The sequence below is a fragment of the Ictalurus furcatus genome, chromosome 18, assembly GCF_023375685.1.
Source record: "Ictalurus furcatus strain D&B chromosome 18, Billie_1.0, whole genome shotgun sequence".
NCBI classification, from domain to species: Eukaryota; Metazoa; Chordata; class Actinopteri; order Siluriformes; family Ictaluridae; genus Ictalurus; species Ictalurus furcatus.
Genome location: NC_071272.1, coordinates 4,050,085 through 4,068,612, shown reverse-complemented (window position 1 = coordinate 4,068,612; position 18,528 = coordinate 4,050,085). Strand labels below are relative to the sequence as shown.

The window sequence follows — 18,528 nt, the reverse complement described above, 5'->3', positions numbered from 1 at the left end:
CTGGTAAAGCCTGTGTCAGAGTGCTGGAGAGGAGACTTTGTCCTATAGTTGAACCTCGGATTCAAGAGGAGCAATATGGATTCTGTCCGGGCCGTGGAACAGCGGACCTGCTATTTGTCCTTTCACAGATATTTGAGGGGGCATGGGAGTATGCTAATCCAGTCTACATGTGTTTTGTGGACTTGGAGAAGGCATATGACCATGTTCCCCAGGATGTCTTGTGGGAGGTGTTGAGGGAGTATGGGGTGCCGGGGGGCGCTTATGCGTGCCATCCAGTCCTTTTATTCCCAAAGCGAGAGCTGTGTCCATATTCTCGGTGATAAGTCGAAAATGTTCAAGGTGGGTGTTGGACTCGTCTTGTCCCCCACTCGTGTTTGTGATTTTCACGGACTGGATATCAAGGCACAGCCGAGGTAGATAGAGTATCCAGTTTGGGGGCTTGGAGGTGGTATCACTGCTGTTTACAGATGATTTGCTTCTTTCCCCATCGGACTGTGATCTCCAACACGCACTCGAGTGTTTCGCTGCCGAGTGTGAAGCGGCTGGGATGAGAATCAGCACCTCCGAGTCTTTGGCTATGATGCTCTCTCAGAAAAGAGTGGATTACCCTATCCAGATTAGGGGGGAGCAGCTGCCTTTAGTGGAGAAGTTTAAGTACCTCTGTGTTTTGTTAACGAGTGATGGAAAGGGGGCGTGTGAGATTGACAGGAGGATTGCTGCAGCATCTGCAGTATTGCGGGCGCTGTATCGATCCATGGTGGTGAAGAGGGAGCTGAGCCCTCGGACATGGCTCGCGGTTTACACGTCAATCTACCTCTCCATCCTCACCTATGGTGGAGACCCCGAGGACGACCCAGGTCCCGGCTGGCCTGGGAACCCCTGGGAATCCCCAAGGAGGAGCTGGAATCTGTCGCTGTGGAAAGGGAGGTCTGCCCTGCCCTGATTAGTATGCCGTCACCGCAACCGTCACCAGGACAAGTGGTGTAGAAAGTGGATGGATGTTCATGTTGTTATTGTTTGCTGCCACTTTCTTAGCAACCTGTGTAAAGTATATTGTAGAAATGTCATCACATCACGATTGGATATTTTTGACTGCTAATCTAGGGCGGAGATTGTGAGTCACTCAAACTCATTAGAGAGCACGGGCAAGTCAAGATGTCAGCAGAAGAAAGCGAGCACTATTTATAACTTCAGAACGCCTTCAAGGCCAGATATTCAGCCGTTATTAACAGTATTAGAAATATTCTACTTGTCATAGCGTGCAAGCCTCCACATTTCAGCCTCCACTTTGTGGCCATTTCAAACGAATCATTTTGAGGTTGAAAGTCGCACAGACTTTAAATAAAGATGCAGAACGACTTTTCCATACATGTTTCCTGTGGAGGTTTTTAATGAGTGGGTTTGGCAGTAAAGCACACTCATAATAAACTGGCGTGTCATTTTCGAAAGGAAGAGAAATATAGTCATTTGTCACAGCATATGGTTCCCTATATAGTACTTGACAAAATTTGTATTATAGAATCGGTTTTCTCATCGAGATCGACTTGCAAATACATGTTGCGTCTGTGAAAACCTGTTTTTACTCTGAGTGAATTCTTTTTTTTTAATTTTTTTTTTATGTTTGTTTGTGAAACTACTTTGAAACATAAACATTTCTATGCTGTTTGTGTTTTACCCAAACAGCATGGAAATATTTTTATTTAGTCTGGTTTCTGACTAGTTTCTTTCTTAATTTGTGTCTGCCTACAAAGATCATGCTGGTCAAGAAGTCAGTTTAACCCTCCTATTATTATGCTAGGGGTCAATGTGACCCATTTCCACATTTGAGATGTGTGAAATTTTTGACTTTCCTCATTTAGTGTCATGAATTTATATGCAAATATTTCTTCTTATGGCTCGTCTCGGACAACCATAAATTTCCATAAAATACGTTTTTTCGGCCTCGATCTCGGAGTTCATTATATGTTCAGTTACATATGTTCCGGTTTTTGCATTCGCCTCAAGTTGCAATATTTATAATGCAAATACTAACATTCAGATTAACAGTACATGAGGTGAAATTGTAAGAATGACAGCAATTTAATGGAAGCTTGAAATCAAACTATATCCCAGAAGGTACATTACTTTATATTTTGAAATATATTTGTTGAAATCTCTCATCGTGTCATGTGTAATTTGACTGAGCCAGTTGAACATTATTCCTCATAATCTGAAGACAGAAATGTCACATTTCTTCAGTTTTCTTGAATAACACGATATTCTGTCCGCTTAGCAAGGATGGCAGGGAAAGAAAGATGCCTATAAAAAAAAAAAATCTTGTCTGATTTATAAAAATTCAAGTAGGCCATACATATTTTAATGAAAACTTCCTTTCCGTATTTTGACTGTAATTAAATCAGCAGTGTTGTTTGGGTTCTCCTACCTGTAGGGAGTTAGCAAAACTGCAGCTTTTTTATTATTATGCTAATTTTTACATATAAATCGTAATTATGTGTTGTCATGGGCATTTGAGTTGTGATTCTTCGCGTTCAACAGCTGGAAGTGGTGCTAGTCCATTTATCAGAACTGAAGGAAAGAAATAAAAAGTATTTTATGCATCACTGATCCCAGTCTTCCATTTTTTTTTTTTTTTTTTAGTATTTTCCATCCTCGGCTCATTTTCAACTCGTCAGCCATTTTTTGAGCCAATCAAGTATAAAGGTCAAATGTACGGTCCAAAACACTGTAATATGTTTTAAGGTGCCAGTAGCTCGGTAACAGGTTAGTAGGGTTTCGGGAGATCAGTCGTTAAGGTTCTCTGCTGGCTATGGGTGTTACAGTTTCCAAATTCCCATGGTATAATAATTGAATCTAAAACTATGACATTTATGTGTCACTGTATTAATCGCCCATTTTAAAACTCAAGCCGTTGGTGAAAATGAAAGAAAAAGTTTCTAGTTCTTTTTTTTATAAAGATATTTTTGAGAGTGACCTTTTTTTTTTTTTTTTTTTAAATCAAATTTCAAAAGTCTAACTACACTGCAAATCTAAGCAAGTGAAAATGTCTTAGTGAAGTGTTTGTAGTATTTCCTGTTATAGGAGTACAGTAAAACAAACATGATAACTAAACTTAGTTCTAGTTCTACTCTTGCTCTATCGCCAGCTAATTTTTCAAATTTTAAGAATTTATTTCTAGAAAGAAGCAATATGTTCTGTCAGTGGAATAAGAGAACATAAAGCTTGAAATGATCAATAATATTCAGTTATACTGAATATCGGCACGGCTGTGATTCAGTATAACCATACAATTGCGATATTGTTTTTATGTGTTAGTTAAATGAGAAATTAATATAGAGGAAGTGACATTTCAGACTCAATATAGGCAAATAATTTGTTTATTTTTGCCTCGAAGAAGAAGCCACAATTACTTCATAGCCTGTCGGCTACCTGGTTAGCTAGCTCTTTTTTTATATATAGGAGTTTTTATAGTTTAAGTCAAAAGCCGTGTTCATGGCAAATGTAACGTCTGACATGTCCGCTGATGATGACGCTGACTCTACTGTAGTAACCGTTTCAAACTCTTGCTAGAAGTGGAATTTTACACCGCGAACACAGACAAGCGGAGTCATACAAACAGTGAAACGTTCCAGTGTGGTTATACTAAATCTAAGCACAGATGCGAAAGGGTTGCAAAATGTTTGGGGAGTCACATCCACACAGAAATGAATGAGAACCACTGGAAGAGGGGGGGAATGATCGAGTAGACAGTAATAGAAAGAGCATTCATAAAAGTCAGCGGTGAGTTAAATGTCAGATCGTACACCGTAACTAATTGTAAAACTGTGACACCATAGTGCTAGTAACAGAGAGGTTGTGAGCTAATCTTCCAGCACTGCCACAGAGCCAGTGTGTGTCCTTCAGCAAGCCCCTTCACCAGCGTCTGCTCAGCTACTGGATTCCCCAGGACTTGTAAACATCTGGTAAATGAAATGTAACTGAGCGCTGAGCCGTGACTAATCTGCACCTTACATCCCACACATCAGCGTAGCTTAACAAACAGAAGGCTCAATTAAATTTCTATTTTGAAATAAATAAATAAATAAATAAATAAAAGGCATACTTTCAGACTCCAGTGTTAACGCTCCTATTCACTGCCTTTGAAAAGCTTCCCAAATGTCCAATATGCTCCACTGCCCAGGAAACCAGCACATTTCCAAGAGACGCTTTCAGTCCAAATCTGGTTTGTGTAAAGCATGTTCTGCTCAGGTTCCAACATCCAATAAGATCTCTATAAGACCACAGAAAAATTACACTTGGTTTTGTTTCCTTCTTCTAGTGTGTTTTATTGTTCCATTTGACTTTTATTACCAAGCTGAACCTAATGAATACGAGCAGAAGCATGCAGACCCTGCAGCAGGACCAAAACTCTTATTTGAAATGAAGCGCCTGTTTTTTCGTGGGGGGTTTTTTTTGGTTTGTTTTATTGTTAACTTCACTTTTTTTTTTTCTATTAAAGCAAACCTTTCCCCTTTCTTTCATTTTAGAGCAATAAAAAGGGCAGAATTACAGAATAGAATCAATAGAGCCTGAGGAAATGGGTCTGTCTGAGGAAGGCTGGCCATGTTGGCACATGCATGCTGATGTTTGTGATCTTTCCTTTTTCCTTGTTTTGTTTGTTTGTCTTTGAAGACAGTTTCTTATTGGAAAATGGAATACCATGCAGAAAAGGAAAGAGTTCTTAATGGCACTGGATTTATTTGATTGATTTTTTTTTGTTGTTGTTGTTGTTATTTTCTTTTAAGATATAAGTCTTATAAAAATTTCTGTCCTTTCTTCGCTGCGTTATGTTTCTTGTTACCTAGACAATGTGTGGGTAGAGCTGTGTATCCTAGCGCTTTTAATCAAAGAATCCTATTTATTTGTCTTCATACAGGCCATATGGTACTTTCTCCCATATCAGACATTATAAACTGCTGAGATGTGTAAGTTTGAAAGTATTCCTAAAAGAAAAAAGCTTGCAGCTGTTGAAATTAGTGCTTTTTTTTTTTTGTATCGCAAGTATTATAAGGTCCACTAGTAACGCCTTTATTCTTGAACGTCATAGAGTTATTGTATCATGTGGCAGCAGCACAGTATATAAAATTATGCAGATACAGGTTAAAAGTTTTTAGTTAATGTTCATATCAAACATCAGAATGTTGGGAGAAAGTGATCTCAGTGGCTTGTACCTTGGCATGGGTGTTGGTGCCAGAATGGGCTTGTTTGAGTATTTCAGAAACTCCAGACCTCCTGGGATTTTCACACACAAAAAAAGAACATTCCTGTGAGCAGCAGTTCTGCAGGTGGAAACACCTTACTGATGAGAGCGTGTCAGTAGAATGGTCAGACTGGAGTTTATATGAATGCTACGGTAACTCAAATAACCACTCTTTGCAACCGTGGTGAAAAGAAAAGGATCTCAGAACTCACGACATGTCGAACTTTGAGGTGAGGATGGGCTAAACCAGCAGAAGGGCACATCAGGTTTCATGCCTGTCAGCCAAGAGCAGGCAGCTGATTCTACAGTGGGCACAAGCTCTCAGAAACGGGTCAGATAACCTCTAAAGGGAAGCGAACAAGTGTATGATCATTATCTTAACAAATATTCAAATTTAGCACTTCATGTTTGCGCCTTTGATAAAATGTCAGCAGATTGTTGGCAGACGTTTCAGCTATGAGCTGGGGTATACTGTCCTCACATCACACGCAAAAGATATTATTCAGGAGTAGGGTTTATTTTCTTTCCTGGTTATTATATTTGCGGGTTGTTCGTCCGTCTGTTCATTTGATATTCTTGTTTGTATGATATCTCAAGAACATGTGACTGATTTATGTGGAATTATCGTCATAACCAGCAGATGCATTGATTGATTAGATTTTGGAATTGATTCACACAGCGTCAAGGTCACAGCAAGGTCAAATGTTGAAATCCATTTCCTTTGATGGCTTCCTTCTTGTTTGTCATACGAAGATATTAGACAGGCAGTGGTGGGTTAGTGATCGGAAGGTCGGCGGTTCAAGCCCCAGCACTGCCAAGCTGCCTTTGTTGGGCCCTTGAGCAAGGCCCTTAACCCTCTCTGCTCCAGGGCGCCATATCATGGCTGACCCTGCACTCTGACCCCAACTTCCTGACAGGATGGGGTATGCGAAGAAAACAATTTCACTGTGCTCTACTGTATATGTGACCAATAAAGACTCCTTATCATTATATTACTTGCTCATTCATGTCCTTCAGGAACTCGATGCCTATTTTTGGATAGCTACGATTTTTGTCAATTACAGCCACAACAAAATTAAGCAAATTTTTCATCATGTGAAAATGAAATCCTGTACGGCCTGCTTTGTCATCGGTCCGTCCGTGTGTTGATCCAAGATTCTCGTTAGCACGATAACTCAAGAGCACTTGGGGGAATGTTTGTAGAACTTGTATGTACGGCTGCAACTAACGATTATTTTCAGAATCAATCAATTGACCGATTATTTATTTATTTATTTATTTATTTATTTATTTCCATTTGATTGGATGAGGGGAGGAGGCAAACTTTCAGTACCATTTTTTTCAATGGTAATCAATCAAACTGAGTGTTACAGATATAAACACTCATATTAAACTTATACAAATATCAAACTTTACATTAACACAACTGTTTATCCAATTATGTATATAGTTTATATTATATATAAGTAGTTATGCATTCATTTTATGGATGCACAATAAAACACTGATAATTAAACTACAGTCCTAAATTAATAATAAAGCCTCAGTTTCACTGCACCTTACGGTTTCTGTTGTTCACTGCCTTTAGGGATATCGTTTTACTTATGTTTACTTTGACCGTAGCATTTTAATTAGACGTTACAGATCTTACTTGATCTCCCACTGTTTATCACCGCGTCTACACTGCGAGTGAGGAGCAACGTGGCCTCGTTTCTAATAGATCGCTTCCGTTATAATAAACCACAGAAGTTACACTGCAAGTGCGCAAATACAGCATATAGTGACAATAAACTTGAATGAAACTAAGCATTTTAAGCACCAGATTCCCCAAGCCCTTGTAGAGCATTTTGGATATAAACATGAGTTTGTGCTCGTGCATCGCTGTTGTGCTTCCGTGCTTTTAAACATAAGTTTACAATCTTCTTCGTAATATAAAGTGCCCTCCTGCCTTAGAGGTCGCACTTTTTCCGCTGTCATGACTGATGATTACGGCTCCGTTTGATGGTGACTGGGGTCATGTTGGGCATAAAAGGCAATGTTTACATAAACAGTTTAAAAAAAAAAAAAAAAAAAAAAAAAAAGAAGAAATTTATTGGCGTTGACTCTGGGTAATTCTGCTAAAGCTAGCGGCGTTGCATTACATGCATTTGACGTCATGGGCAATCGACTGGGATACAGCTTATACTTCCGGTTGGTTCTAAAACCATTTGTGTTCCGTTTGAGATGATGCCACTCTTCTAAAATTCATACACTAGACGGTGGAGTGCTTAGTGTAAGTGTATAGCACGTCGTTTGGGAAACAGCTTTAGTATCTACTCTCCGATGCGTGTTTTTGGAACAGAAGTAACGCAATGACTAAATGTGCCCTGTGCGGCGCACAGACCAACCAATCGATAATGAGATCCGTCGACAACGATGTTCATAATCGATTATTATCGATTTTATCAGTTAGTTGTTGCAGCTCTATTTGTATGAAATTATCCATGTAACCAGCAGATGAACTGATTAGACTTTGGAATTAATCCAAACTGCATCAAGGTCACAGCAAGGTCAGATATCTGAAATAGCTTTTCTTGTCCATCGAGCAACTAAATAAATAAATAATAGTAAATCAAATTTTAATTTAAAAAAAACAAGGAATATCCTGGACATAAAATCTGCTCAGGCTACTGATATGTCCATTCTACTTCTACTTCCTTGGTCCCCTATACCGAATGCAACTTTCTAACCTACATATCCATGAAAGGTAATCTTGTCTAACAAGTGGTACCATGTAACGTTTACATTCTGACTAGTGGCTTGTTTGTATTTCTTACAAACAGCCATATTCTTGAAATTAACGTTTAGTAATGGCGCCAGCATCAACACCCTGGGTTAATATTGTTGGCACGTATGAAGAAACCATCCATCAAGCTATAGATGGAGTAATACCCCGATCGACCAGTATCTCACTCCAGGAGCTTTCTGTTCAGCTGTGTGTCGGTCACTTCTTAATATTTACAAATCAGAAAGTACCCCAAGAACTGATTTAAACCCATACCAAGCTTTGCTCAAATGTGGTTGCGGTTATACTGTAGATGAAACACAACCCCCCCCCCCCCCCCCTTTTTTGCAAAAGTCCAAGGTGCGATATTGAATTCTCAGTTAAGATGACACTTTACCGATTTTTTTTTTTTCTTTTGTACTTGACATGTGGAAAAAGAACTGTTTGATTAAAATATCTCGGTTAGAAATGTAGGTTTTGTCCCGGGCTCAGTCATTATACATGACATGTTTGCTCACATCATTTTGTGGTACTAGCTTGAGTTTCACCAGTAGGAAAGTCTTTCTTTTCTCTCCATCCTGAATTTAAAGAACAGAAATGTAGTGTGTTTCGAAGCCGATGCTAAACATCCGTCTTTTCCAAATCGAGTTTCTTGCTGATGCTTGACGTGCAGATCGTTAGCATTAGATGAACCTTTCTAGTTGTCACAATGGTTTTGTTGTGCAACATGTTTCTATGCTTCGAACTAAGATCATTAAATGAAAAATAGTGGTTATTTTTCAAAGGTTAGCCTCATCGACCTGCTACGTTGATGTCATAGAGTAGACTAAGGGCACTTTCACATCCATTAGTCCGTTTACTGAGTCTGAATCCAAACCAAATGGGTTACTTGTACTCAGAGTTATGACGTATTTCCATTTTGAAATTGCGCGAATATTGATTCTCCGGTAGTATTGTTTTCATTTGGCAGTACAGCAAGACAGCACCATCTAACTTATGTTTTTTAGTCTTACAATAACATATTAGTATTGGGTTAACATTAGCTTGGGGTTTTTGTTTTTTTTTTCTTTATTAATAGGTGTTTGTTTTGTTTTGTTTTTCATTTCATATTGCACGTAATTAAGCAACTCAAGAAGCAAAAAGAAGTTGGCCAAGAGGGTGTAGAACTAGAAACATAGTAATAAAACATTTTCGTTCATAGGTTTGAAGTATGGCGGTGGATAAAGGTAAACAAACCTTTGCCAAGGCCGGGTGGAAATCGCAAAAATCCTCAGTTTTTAAAACGTTTCATAGTTTAAAAAGTTTTCTGTCATGTACGTTCTCTTTTTGTTCTCCGTTTAGGAGCTTGCATCTACAAAAAAAAAAAGATGGGGTTTGTTTGTTTTTTTTCTTCTTCCTGCAAGGTTGAATCGCTTTCTCACTCAAATATCACAAGTTTCCTTAGAACCAGATGAAGACCACCTCGGACAAGTTATTTTGGTCCATACTTATGTATGATTGCTGAGTTCTTACCTGCCCAGATGATCTGCACAAAGAAAGAACACACACCAGGGTTCGTTTCAAATGGATTTCAAATTGACATTTTTCATAAGCGAAAGCACTGTAAAAGCAGAGTTAAAATAAAATGGTTCTGGTCGATGGTCCCCTGACATTTGAGCTGCCGCTGATGTTCTCATGTATGCATGTATCCCAGCAGGGAAGGCTTGACTCGCGCTCACTCTGTTGACATAAATATTGCTTTGCTCAGAATAAACAAACGGTAGGTAATCATTACAGATATATTTTTCACCTTGAGTATTCTCGGACTAATTAAGGAAAGTGTGTGGCTGCGGCAGCCGTTGTGCCAGCTGGCTGCCTCGTGCTCTCTGGACTGATGAATAAAGGCATAAATTGTTCATGGCGGACGGACGGCTCTCCTGCGACCCTTAAGTCCTGGGCACTGGCGTGCTCCAACCATCAATCTCAAGCCCTTTTTATCGATACGCCCTTTGCTTCCATCCTGTATCTCATTATGGATATTAACTCCAGTACATCATGCGGCAGAAGTATTTATTAAGAATTGAATTCTCACTTGTATCCATTCACTGTATATATCACTCGTCCTTCACTATCTATCTGTCTTTATCTTCCGTCTTCTGTTCCATCTCAGTCGTTGATGGGTCCGTTTGAGCTTTGCTCTCGTTCAACTTAAATGGCCGCCTTTGAACCCAGGTCCTATCTGGTGTCTTCTATTAATGCTCCTTCTCCCAAGTGTCATGTTGGGGTATAGGATTACACACCCGTGGGCCATGTGCTTCTCTTGCTCTGATGTGTACTTTGCTCCCAAATTGATTGGGCTCTTAGTCTCCAAGCTGATGTTATCTGTTCAAAAGCACCTTCCTCTAGGGAGAGGACTATCCATCAAGGCCTGGTTTAATAAGACAGGCAGCCGTCATTGGAAATTTCCTGGCAAGTAAGGACAACGTTGAGTGCAGAGGTGACCATCTAGCCCATTTCTCAAATGTTTTATGCATGTTGCGAGGATGGGGACAGTCGGATGCAAAAGGTTACACTTTTTTTTTTCTTTTTTTTTAAATGAATGATTTTGAGGAAAAACTTTCTTTCCATATGTATGGCCAGGTGTTACTGGAAGCTGCGGTGTTGCACATCTGTCAGGGGCTCACTTGCTGTCCATTTTCAAGAAGTACAAATGTTTCCGTGTCCTTTTCCTTTCACAACCTTTATCAATCCTGTAGATTGCTTTTCAATACTTTTCTTTATCATAATTAACCCATGCCTGTATTTTTTCTCACCCAGAACTCTGTTCTGCAAGGTTGTTTACCAAATCTTTTGGTTGTTTAGTTGCAGACGACACCCATTTAACTTTTTTTATATATTTAGGAAATCTTTTTTTTCTAGTTTTTTTTTTTGTTCCACTTATTCAAGGTCAACAGGAAGGGCAAGCCTTTCCATTGAGCCATAGGCTAATGACTTCAGAATTTATACACTATGTGGCCAGTAGTTCATGGACACCTGGCCAGCACACTCATATGTGGGTCTTTCCCGAACTGTTGCCACAAAGTTGGAAGCACACAATTGTATAGGAAGTGTTACAGTTTGCCTCCCCTGGAACTAATCGGTCCGTACAGGAGTTTTTTTTTTTTTTTTTTTTGTGGTCGTTACGGCCAAAATTGCTTGCTTTTTAAAAAAAAAAAAAAAAAAAAAAAAATTGCGGTGTAACTTGTGCAGTGTATTGTGCTTTGCTAAGGTTGATCGCCATATATAGCAAGGAATAAAACACAACCATGGTGTCAAAGCTAATATTTTTCAACAAGGGTACAGTGTGATACGGTTTGATTATGGAGCAGGTAATTCCTCATATGTCAATCATATACCAACAACTAAAATTTTTTATTTTATTTAAGAACAAAACACCACAACTTTGATCTGTCTTTGGTTACATTTGGTGTTCTGGAACGTCCACGAAACTTACGTTATAGCAACTACAAACAACTGTTCCCTCAACCAGGCAACCATTTTGTTTTGTTTTTTCCCTCTCTCGAAGTTAATAAGACATTAGAAAACCCCTTGTAATGTTACCGAGAAACCACAAAGCGTAAAATCGCCATGTCTGAAAACTTATTTACATCTTTACCTCTGACTATTACAAAGCATTGGTACTGGAGACTCCTTACGTGTATATATCCATATATACCTGTGATTTGCCTTAAAGCTGCTGTTAAAGAACACCTTCTGACCAATCAAAATCAAGAATCCAACAGCACTGTGAGGTATATTTATTCATCTGTTTTATATACTTGTTTTTTTATTTCTGTGAGTGTCTGAATAAAATCAAGGGTATCAATCGGGCAGGTAACGAAGCATGCTAATGAATTGACTGCTTGTCCATATAATCTTGTGCAATTGCACTTTTAAGCTCTTGAATTGAAAGGACCTGCTCATTATATTTTCTCGCTAATTAGCGTTCCAGTCAAATTCTGTGTATGGCTTTCATGATTAACTGGCAGTTAAATAATAAGAGATCTTCTGTCTGAGATCTGTTTGTCGTAGTTGAAGCATCATACGTTTTAGGTAATTATTGTACATTTTATACATTTCATGTTGAGGAACATCTGCAAGGAAAGTTATAACAGCTATAAACAGTCTTTCCCCTCACCAACCTCCCATCCCCTACTCCCATCTTTATTTCATCCTCACTCAATTCCACAGTGGCTACAGGATCAGCCCAGGGGTTACTTGCCCTTATGCATACATGAATCTCTCACTCATGTCCTCTCATCATCTGCTGACCCCAATCAACAGGCTGCCCGGGCACTTCAGAGAGTATGAATGAGAGATAGAGAGGAAAAGATTAGCCTGAAGTATGAGATAAAAGCTAGGTTGTGTTTAACATTTTCTGCTTTCCTGCACTGCAATAAACCACCACCACTACCAGTGCCACTACCTGCCGTACTTCACCAGAAGATGCTCAGGAGCTTCAGATTTAACCCAATTTCAGAAGCAGAGAGTACAAAATATGTAGTTTTACCATTGTAGGTCCTGGATTAACATTCCAGAGTCTTCTTCATGAGCATGGACTCGTGCTGAAATGCTAAAATTTCTCCGTCGAGTCTTGCCTATTTCGTCCGGGCCACCCTTATGACTGGTTTTAATTAGCATGTTCCAGTCCTGAGTGTCAACTCTGCTTCTGGTGTAGCCGCTAATGTGCCTCTGAACCCAAGGAACCCCTGTGGAATTGCAGCAATGCTTGCAGAGATGAAAGAGCCCGAGTTGAGAAGGCATTTTTTTGGGAACGATGCAGCTTCTTAAGCTTTTATGTAGCTTTCTAAGGAAGAGTGTAGAGTGACTAAGCCTTACTTTAGACAGTCAGGAGACTATCGATTTATTTATTTATTTATTTTCCCTGCTACTCAGAGTTCAGATGTATTATTTAAGACAATGGAAGTTTTTTTTGTTTTTTTTTTCCATAAAAACTACACCTTCACAGGGAACTTTCTGGGAATTGCTCCAGAAAAGCGAGGTGGAGTTTATAGGCACAATTTACTTATTTATTTCCTTCCATTTATTTCTAGGTAGTGCTCATGCCCGTGAGGAACCAAACTTATTGGTTTTGTCGGTATTGCTAATAAACCAGTACTGGAACCTTCTATTGCATGCTGTCAAGTTGATCTCACTGTGTCAAAGACCCTGACTCAGAACTTGACCCGTAAAATCAGCGACATTTGTGTTGCACACCATGTTGCTCCTTTGGAACCCTGCAGAATTTGTCATGGGAATCCATTTACATTTTACGGCATTTGGTAGACGCTCTTATCCAGAGCGACTTACACTTATTTCATTTATACATCTGAGCAGTTGAGGGTTACGGGCATTTCTTGCTCAAGGGCCCAAAAGTGGCAGTCTGGCGGTGCTGGGGTTTGAACTCACAACCTTCTGAGCAGTAGTCCAACACCTTAACCACTGAGGCCTCCAAGTTAACAAAGACACATAAATATGTGGACACCTGACCATCGCACTCATATGTGCTTGTTGAACATGCCGTTCCAAAGTTGGTCGTCTTTGCAGCTGTAACAGCCTTTGGGAAGGCTTTCCACTAGATTTTGGAGCATAGTTATGGGGATTTGCCCATTCAGCCACAAGAGAATTAGTGAGATCAGGCACTGATTTCATGCTGTTGGTGTTCCAGTTCATCCCAAAGATATTCAGAGGGGTTGAGGTCAGGAATCCTTGCCAACCACTCAAGTTCTTCCACTCCAACCTTGGCAAACCATGGACCTTTGTGGAAAAGGACATCGCCATGCTGGAACATGGTTGGGCCACTTGGTTCCGGTCAAGGGAAATTGTAAACTATGTGGCAGCAGCTTGTTGTATAAACTACATATCGACGTGATGGTCAGGTGCCCTCATACTTTCGGCCATATATAGTGTATGTGTTGCAGCGTTCAAATGGCTAGTGATCGGACTTCGACTTGAAAGATGACAAATCTATGTTTTAATAGTGGTGGAAGGGAGTTTTGGGAAGGTGGTGCATTCTTCCCGGACACTATCTTACCATCGAGTAGCGATCTCTTCAGCTGGGAATTGGAAAAAGAAGTGTCATTCTTTAGAACAGGGGTTCCCAAACTTTTCCAGGGCAAGGCCCCCCAAATTGCATTAACATTTGACCTAGGCCCCCCTTTTACCAGATGTCTTTAAAACGCATTAAAAATACAGACGTCTGAATATATCCCCCTTTTTTATTAATAATTACCTCTTTCATCTTTACATTACATTACATTAGGAGTTGTGTGTGTGTGTGGGGTTGTCTGAGAGTGAGAATCATGTATTTATTTATTTTTCACACCAAATTGTTGAGGCCCCCCGGGCGCCTCCTGGCGGCCCCCGAGGTGGCCGCAGCCGCGGCCCCTTTGAAAACCACTGCTTGAGGGTATGTGGGACCATCCAGAGCAGCAGACGTTGTGTTCAAGAAAGCTCGAAGCAGAAGAAGGCAGTAGAGGTGTGTCAGGATCAGGCAGCATGAGTACAAGTGCAGAGCAGATTATTATGTGTGCTCTTATCCCACAGTGGTTTAAAAGGCTGCATGTTGTGAGCAGAGTGCAAGCGAGGGCTCAGGCAGGTCTACCTCTGACAGCATGACTAAAATGGAGGATGCTAGCTGAAACCATTTTTTATTTTTTATTTATTTATTTTTTTAAAAACCTGTTGTACAAGAGTACAACAACATCAGTGAAACATGAGGAACCTCGATAAACGTGTGGTACGAGACAGCGGGAGAATGGACAAGCATGGTGTTGGACATAAACACACTCTCTTATGCGACTACAGATTTCACAGTAATGGCGTTATAGCTTATGGTTTTAAGTTTCATCGTGTGTTGAAGGTGGATGTGTTGGCTCTATTGCCTCCCTATAGGGTGTAAGCTTCAGTATGATGCCTAAGTGGAATGAAAGAAATTGTGTACAACAGTCACAGCAGGATTTGGATTGAAGGTTTTACCCACTTCTTATGAAATGCTTGCTGGAATGGAAGCATTCTGCTGGTCACGAGTGAGTCAAGCTAACATAACAAACCATCCCCACGTATTGATGAGATGTTATAGCACTGAATTTAAAAGTGGCGTGTGTCTGACACTGTGTGCGTGTTTAAGATTGTGTCAGAGACGCTGCTTGTATGTGACACTATCTCTGTGTGTGTGTGCTCTCTCCTGTCGATAAGACACTGCTTGTGTGTGACACTGTTTGAGATTCTGTGTGCGACACTATCTCTGTCTGTGTGTGTGTGAGACACTGCTTGTGTATGACACCATCTGTGTGTGTGACATTTTACATTTCCGGCGTTTGGCAGACGCCCTTATCCAGAGCGACATACGTTTATCTCATTTATACAATTGCGGTTGAGGGATAAGGGCCTAGCAGTGGCAAGTTGGCGGTTCTGGGATTTGAACTCCTGACCTTCTGATCAATAGTCCTATGTCTTAACCTCTGAGCTACAACTGTCCCAGTTGTACAGTGATACTATGTATGTGTGTGTGCGCTCGTGTGTGACCCTGTGTGTGTGTGTGTGAGAGAGAGTGTGACAGACACCATTTGTGTCCCACACTCTGTGTGACCCTGTGTGTGTGTGTACTCAAACAGGTCAGTGTGTTAGAAGTATGCTCCTCTTCCTCTGCCCCTATCTCAGGAGAGCCGAGAGAATTAGTCTCCCAAATGTCAATCTATTTTTAACCTGAGCATTTGAAATCAAACCAGGCCCTGCCTCTCATTATCTAGCCCTTTTCTAGTGTGTAGTATCCCGAGAGCTCCGTTATCAAACAGAATACGCTATGCTCATCTTCATCTCTCTCTCTCTCACTCTCTCTCTCTCTCTCTCTCTCTCTCTCTCTCTCCTCTTCTTCTCTATCTTCTGTCTCTTTAACTGATGTGTGCACAGGAAGTAGTTTGGTTCCACTGAAGACAGATTTATCAAAGCTAACTGACAGCCTGATTAGAGTGGAATTGGATTACGAACATATTCATTAATATGTCTCGTTAATTAAAAAAAAGGGCACTGTGATAATTTTACTGATGGCAAAGAATTTTTGAATGATGCTAGCAGTAAGAGCAAAAAAAAAAACGCAGTGCCATCAGTAAAACTATCGCACTGTGGGATTTTCCCCACCGGACAGATCTCGAATATTAACTACGTTTTTACGGTTTGTAATGCAGCTCGTCCCCCCTCCCCCTCCCCCTCCCCCTCCCGAAACTCTCTAGTAAGTTTTGATTGTCTAGTTTTAGTGTGTACAGTTGGGTTGGATCAAAATCTTTATATTTTCAGCCAGTGAGCAGTCCTTCCAGGATTTCGCGATCGCGGGAATTAACGAAAAATCACACAAACGCCGCATTATTCAGAGGCGCTTGGCATTTTACTAAATTCCCACAGATTTTCTGCAGATTCGGGCCAAGACATGTCATGTGACGTCATCACGAAGCGATTTGAGCCAAAGCCGTCTTCGATCCACGTGCGTAGGACATGAGTACAGCTGAAAGGTCTCGTTTACCAACAAACACCACCGCGAAAGACAATTCCGTGCAGTCGCGATTTCGCCAATTCGAGTAGCGTCCCGCAAAAGAAAGCACAAAAAACTCTGCATGCTGCATCACAAATTTTGAAAATCCTATATGGGCTGAATGATCTGCATTGATTTTCTTTCTTTCTTCTTCTTTTTTTTTGATTTTATTTTATTTATTTTTTTACACTTGCTTCTCTGTTGTACATGCTCTGTGTCCCCCAGCTTGTCTCAGTCTTTGTTTATTTTTCCCTCTCCTGCATCCTCTCTTTATATCTCTCGGCTTGCCCTCTCTCGCTCTCCCTCCACGAGTAAACACTGTCCTGCTTCCGAGTGAAGGATTGCTCCATTTCAGCATGAGCTAGAGCTACTGTTTCACACCATGTGGTAGAATTAATTGGGCCGAATCTAAGCGCGCCCTCTGCTCCCTTGCATTTCAGGCACTAATGCTCTGCAAACTCGGAAACTTTACACAGCGCTCTTTGCTATTCTCTACGGACGAATCGTCTTCAATCGCACGAAATCGGAAGTTGCGGTTCGACAGCGCGGGCTGATTGTTTAGGACTGGTTGTTTAACGTGAAGTCGTTTTCCTTTAATCACACACGTGGATGTTGAGGTAATTGTGCATCCGATCAGAAAAGCCCATTATATTGAGTCAGGACTGCGTTTTTGTTGAGTAACCTCCAAAATCCTTTAATTAGTTGTTTGAGGGTTTAAGATCTGCTCGTAAGGATGTAGATGAGTAATTATGATCTGGAACTTCCTCACACAACCCCCCCCAACCCCACCACCTCCTCCTCCTCCTCCTCCTCCTAGCCTACATGCTGCTTCTCACCCTTGCACGTTGATTGAAAGAACGGAAAGTGTGCCTGTTCTCTCCAGACCAGCTGCGTCATTATTGATTTTTGAAGATCACTGAAAAAGCCCCGTCAAAGAGCCATCAAAGCCCCTTTATTGGATTATGCCGATTAACAGACTCTCTTTGTGTTGTTGTTTCCCACAGGCCCCGATGTAGACTCTCCTCTCTCCTAATCTAATCTGCATCTCCATTTTCTCTGTCCACAGCCAGAGGTGTCCACCGTGCCAGCTGAGCTCGTCACCCAGGTGCCTCTCTCCGAATATCCGCCTCCGGACCCCTCCTCGAGGAGCGCCGATCCCCCTGCCACCACCCTGCCGCTCTCTTCTTCATCCACGTACTCTTCTACACGAGAACGGGACAAGAATAGAGACAGAGACAAGAAAAAGAAAAAACACAAAAGAAGGTCTCGGTCCAGGTCACGTTCCAGATCCAAAACAAAGCACTCGCTACCGAGCGCATACCGCAGCTACAAGAGGTCCAGGTATAAATATCCATCAACTTTTTTTGTTCTCTTTTTTTCTTTCTTTCCACCTTCAAGCTTATAATAATCGTGTTTATTACAGATACCCAAAGGCGCTTCATACCGAAAGGTAAATGTATGAGTTTTCTCCATCCATATGTTTGTCCATATTTATGACATGCCCTTTATAAACAATGATTAATTGTCAACATAGTTACAAAGGTTCAGAGATGGAATACCTTACTCCATTTGTCCTTTTTCTTCTTCTTCTTCTTTCTTCTTCTTCTTTTTTTTTTTTTTTTCTTTTTCATTTCACTCCTCATGACTCACCAATTTGTCCTTATCAGCTGCTGAAGTTGCAGTAATTACACTCATCTCATCGTGGCATTTTGACATGCCTTAATATATTTTCTGCAGATTGAATCATTTCTGCCCCCGGCTTGAAATCACTTACAGTGAAGATTAAAAGCTGGAATTGAGGTCTAGCTTTCTTTCTCACCTCCCTTTTTTTCTGCTTTCTTTCTTGCTTTTTTTTTTTTTTTTTTAACCTTTAATTCGTCTCTTTCTTTCTTTTCTCACCTTAATTTCTCTTTGGGGTTTTTTTTTTTTTTTTAATTCCTGTTATTTTCTTTCTTTCACGCTCTCGCCGTCTGACCTTTGCGT

At 40.6% G+C, this 18,528-nt stretch overlaps 1 protein-coding gene across 1 annotated transcript in view; it reads left to right on the top strand.

Annotated features, from left to right (window-relative positions):
- The window catches only part of sfswap (splicing factor SWAP), a 117,357-nt gene that overhangs the window by 78,206 nt on the left and 20,623 nt on the right, over nucleotides 1–18,528 (top strand). Inside the window, exons 14-15 of the mRNA XM_053649353.1 lie at nucleotides 17,612–17,886; nucleotides 17,969–17,995. Coding sequence (XP_053505328.1) covers nucleotides 17,612–17,886; nucleotides 17,969–17,995 — 302 coding nt within the window. The remainder of the gene's footprint in view (nucleotides 1–17,611; nucleotides 17,887–17,968; nucleotides 17,996–18,528) is intronic.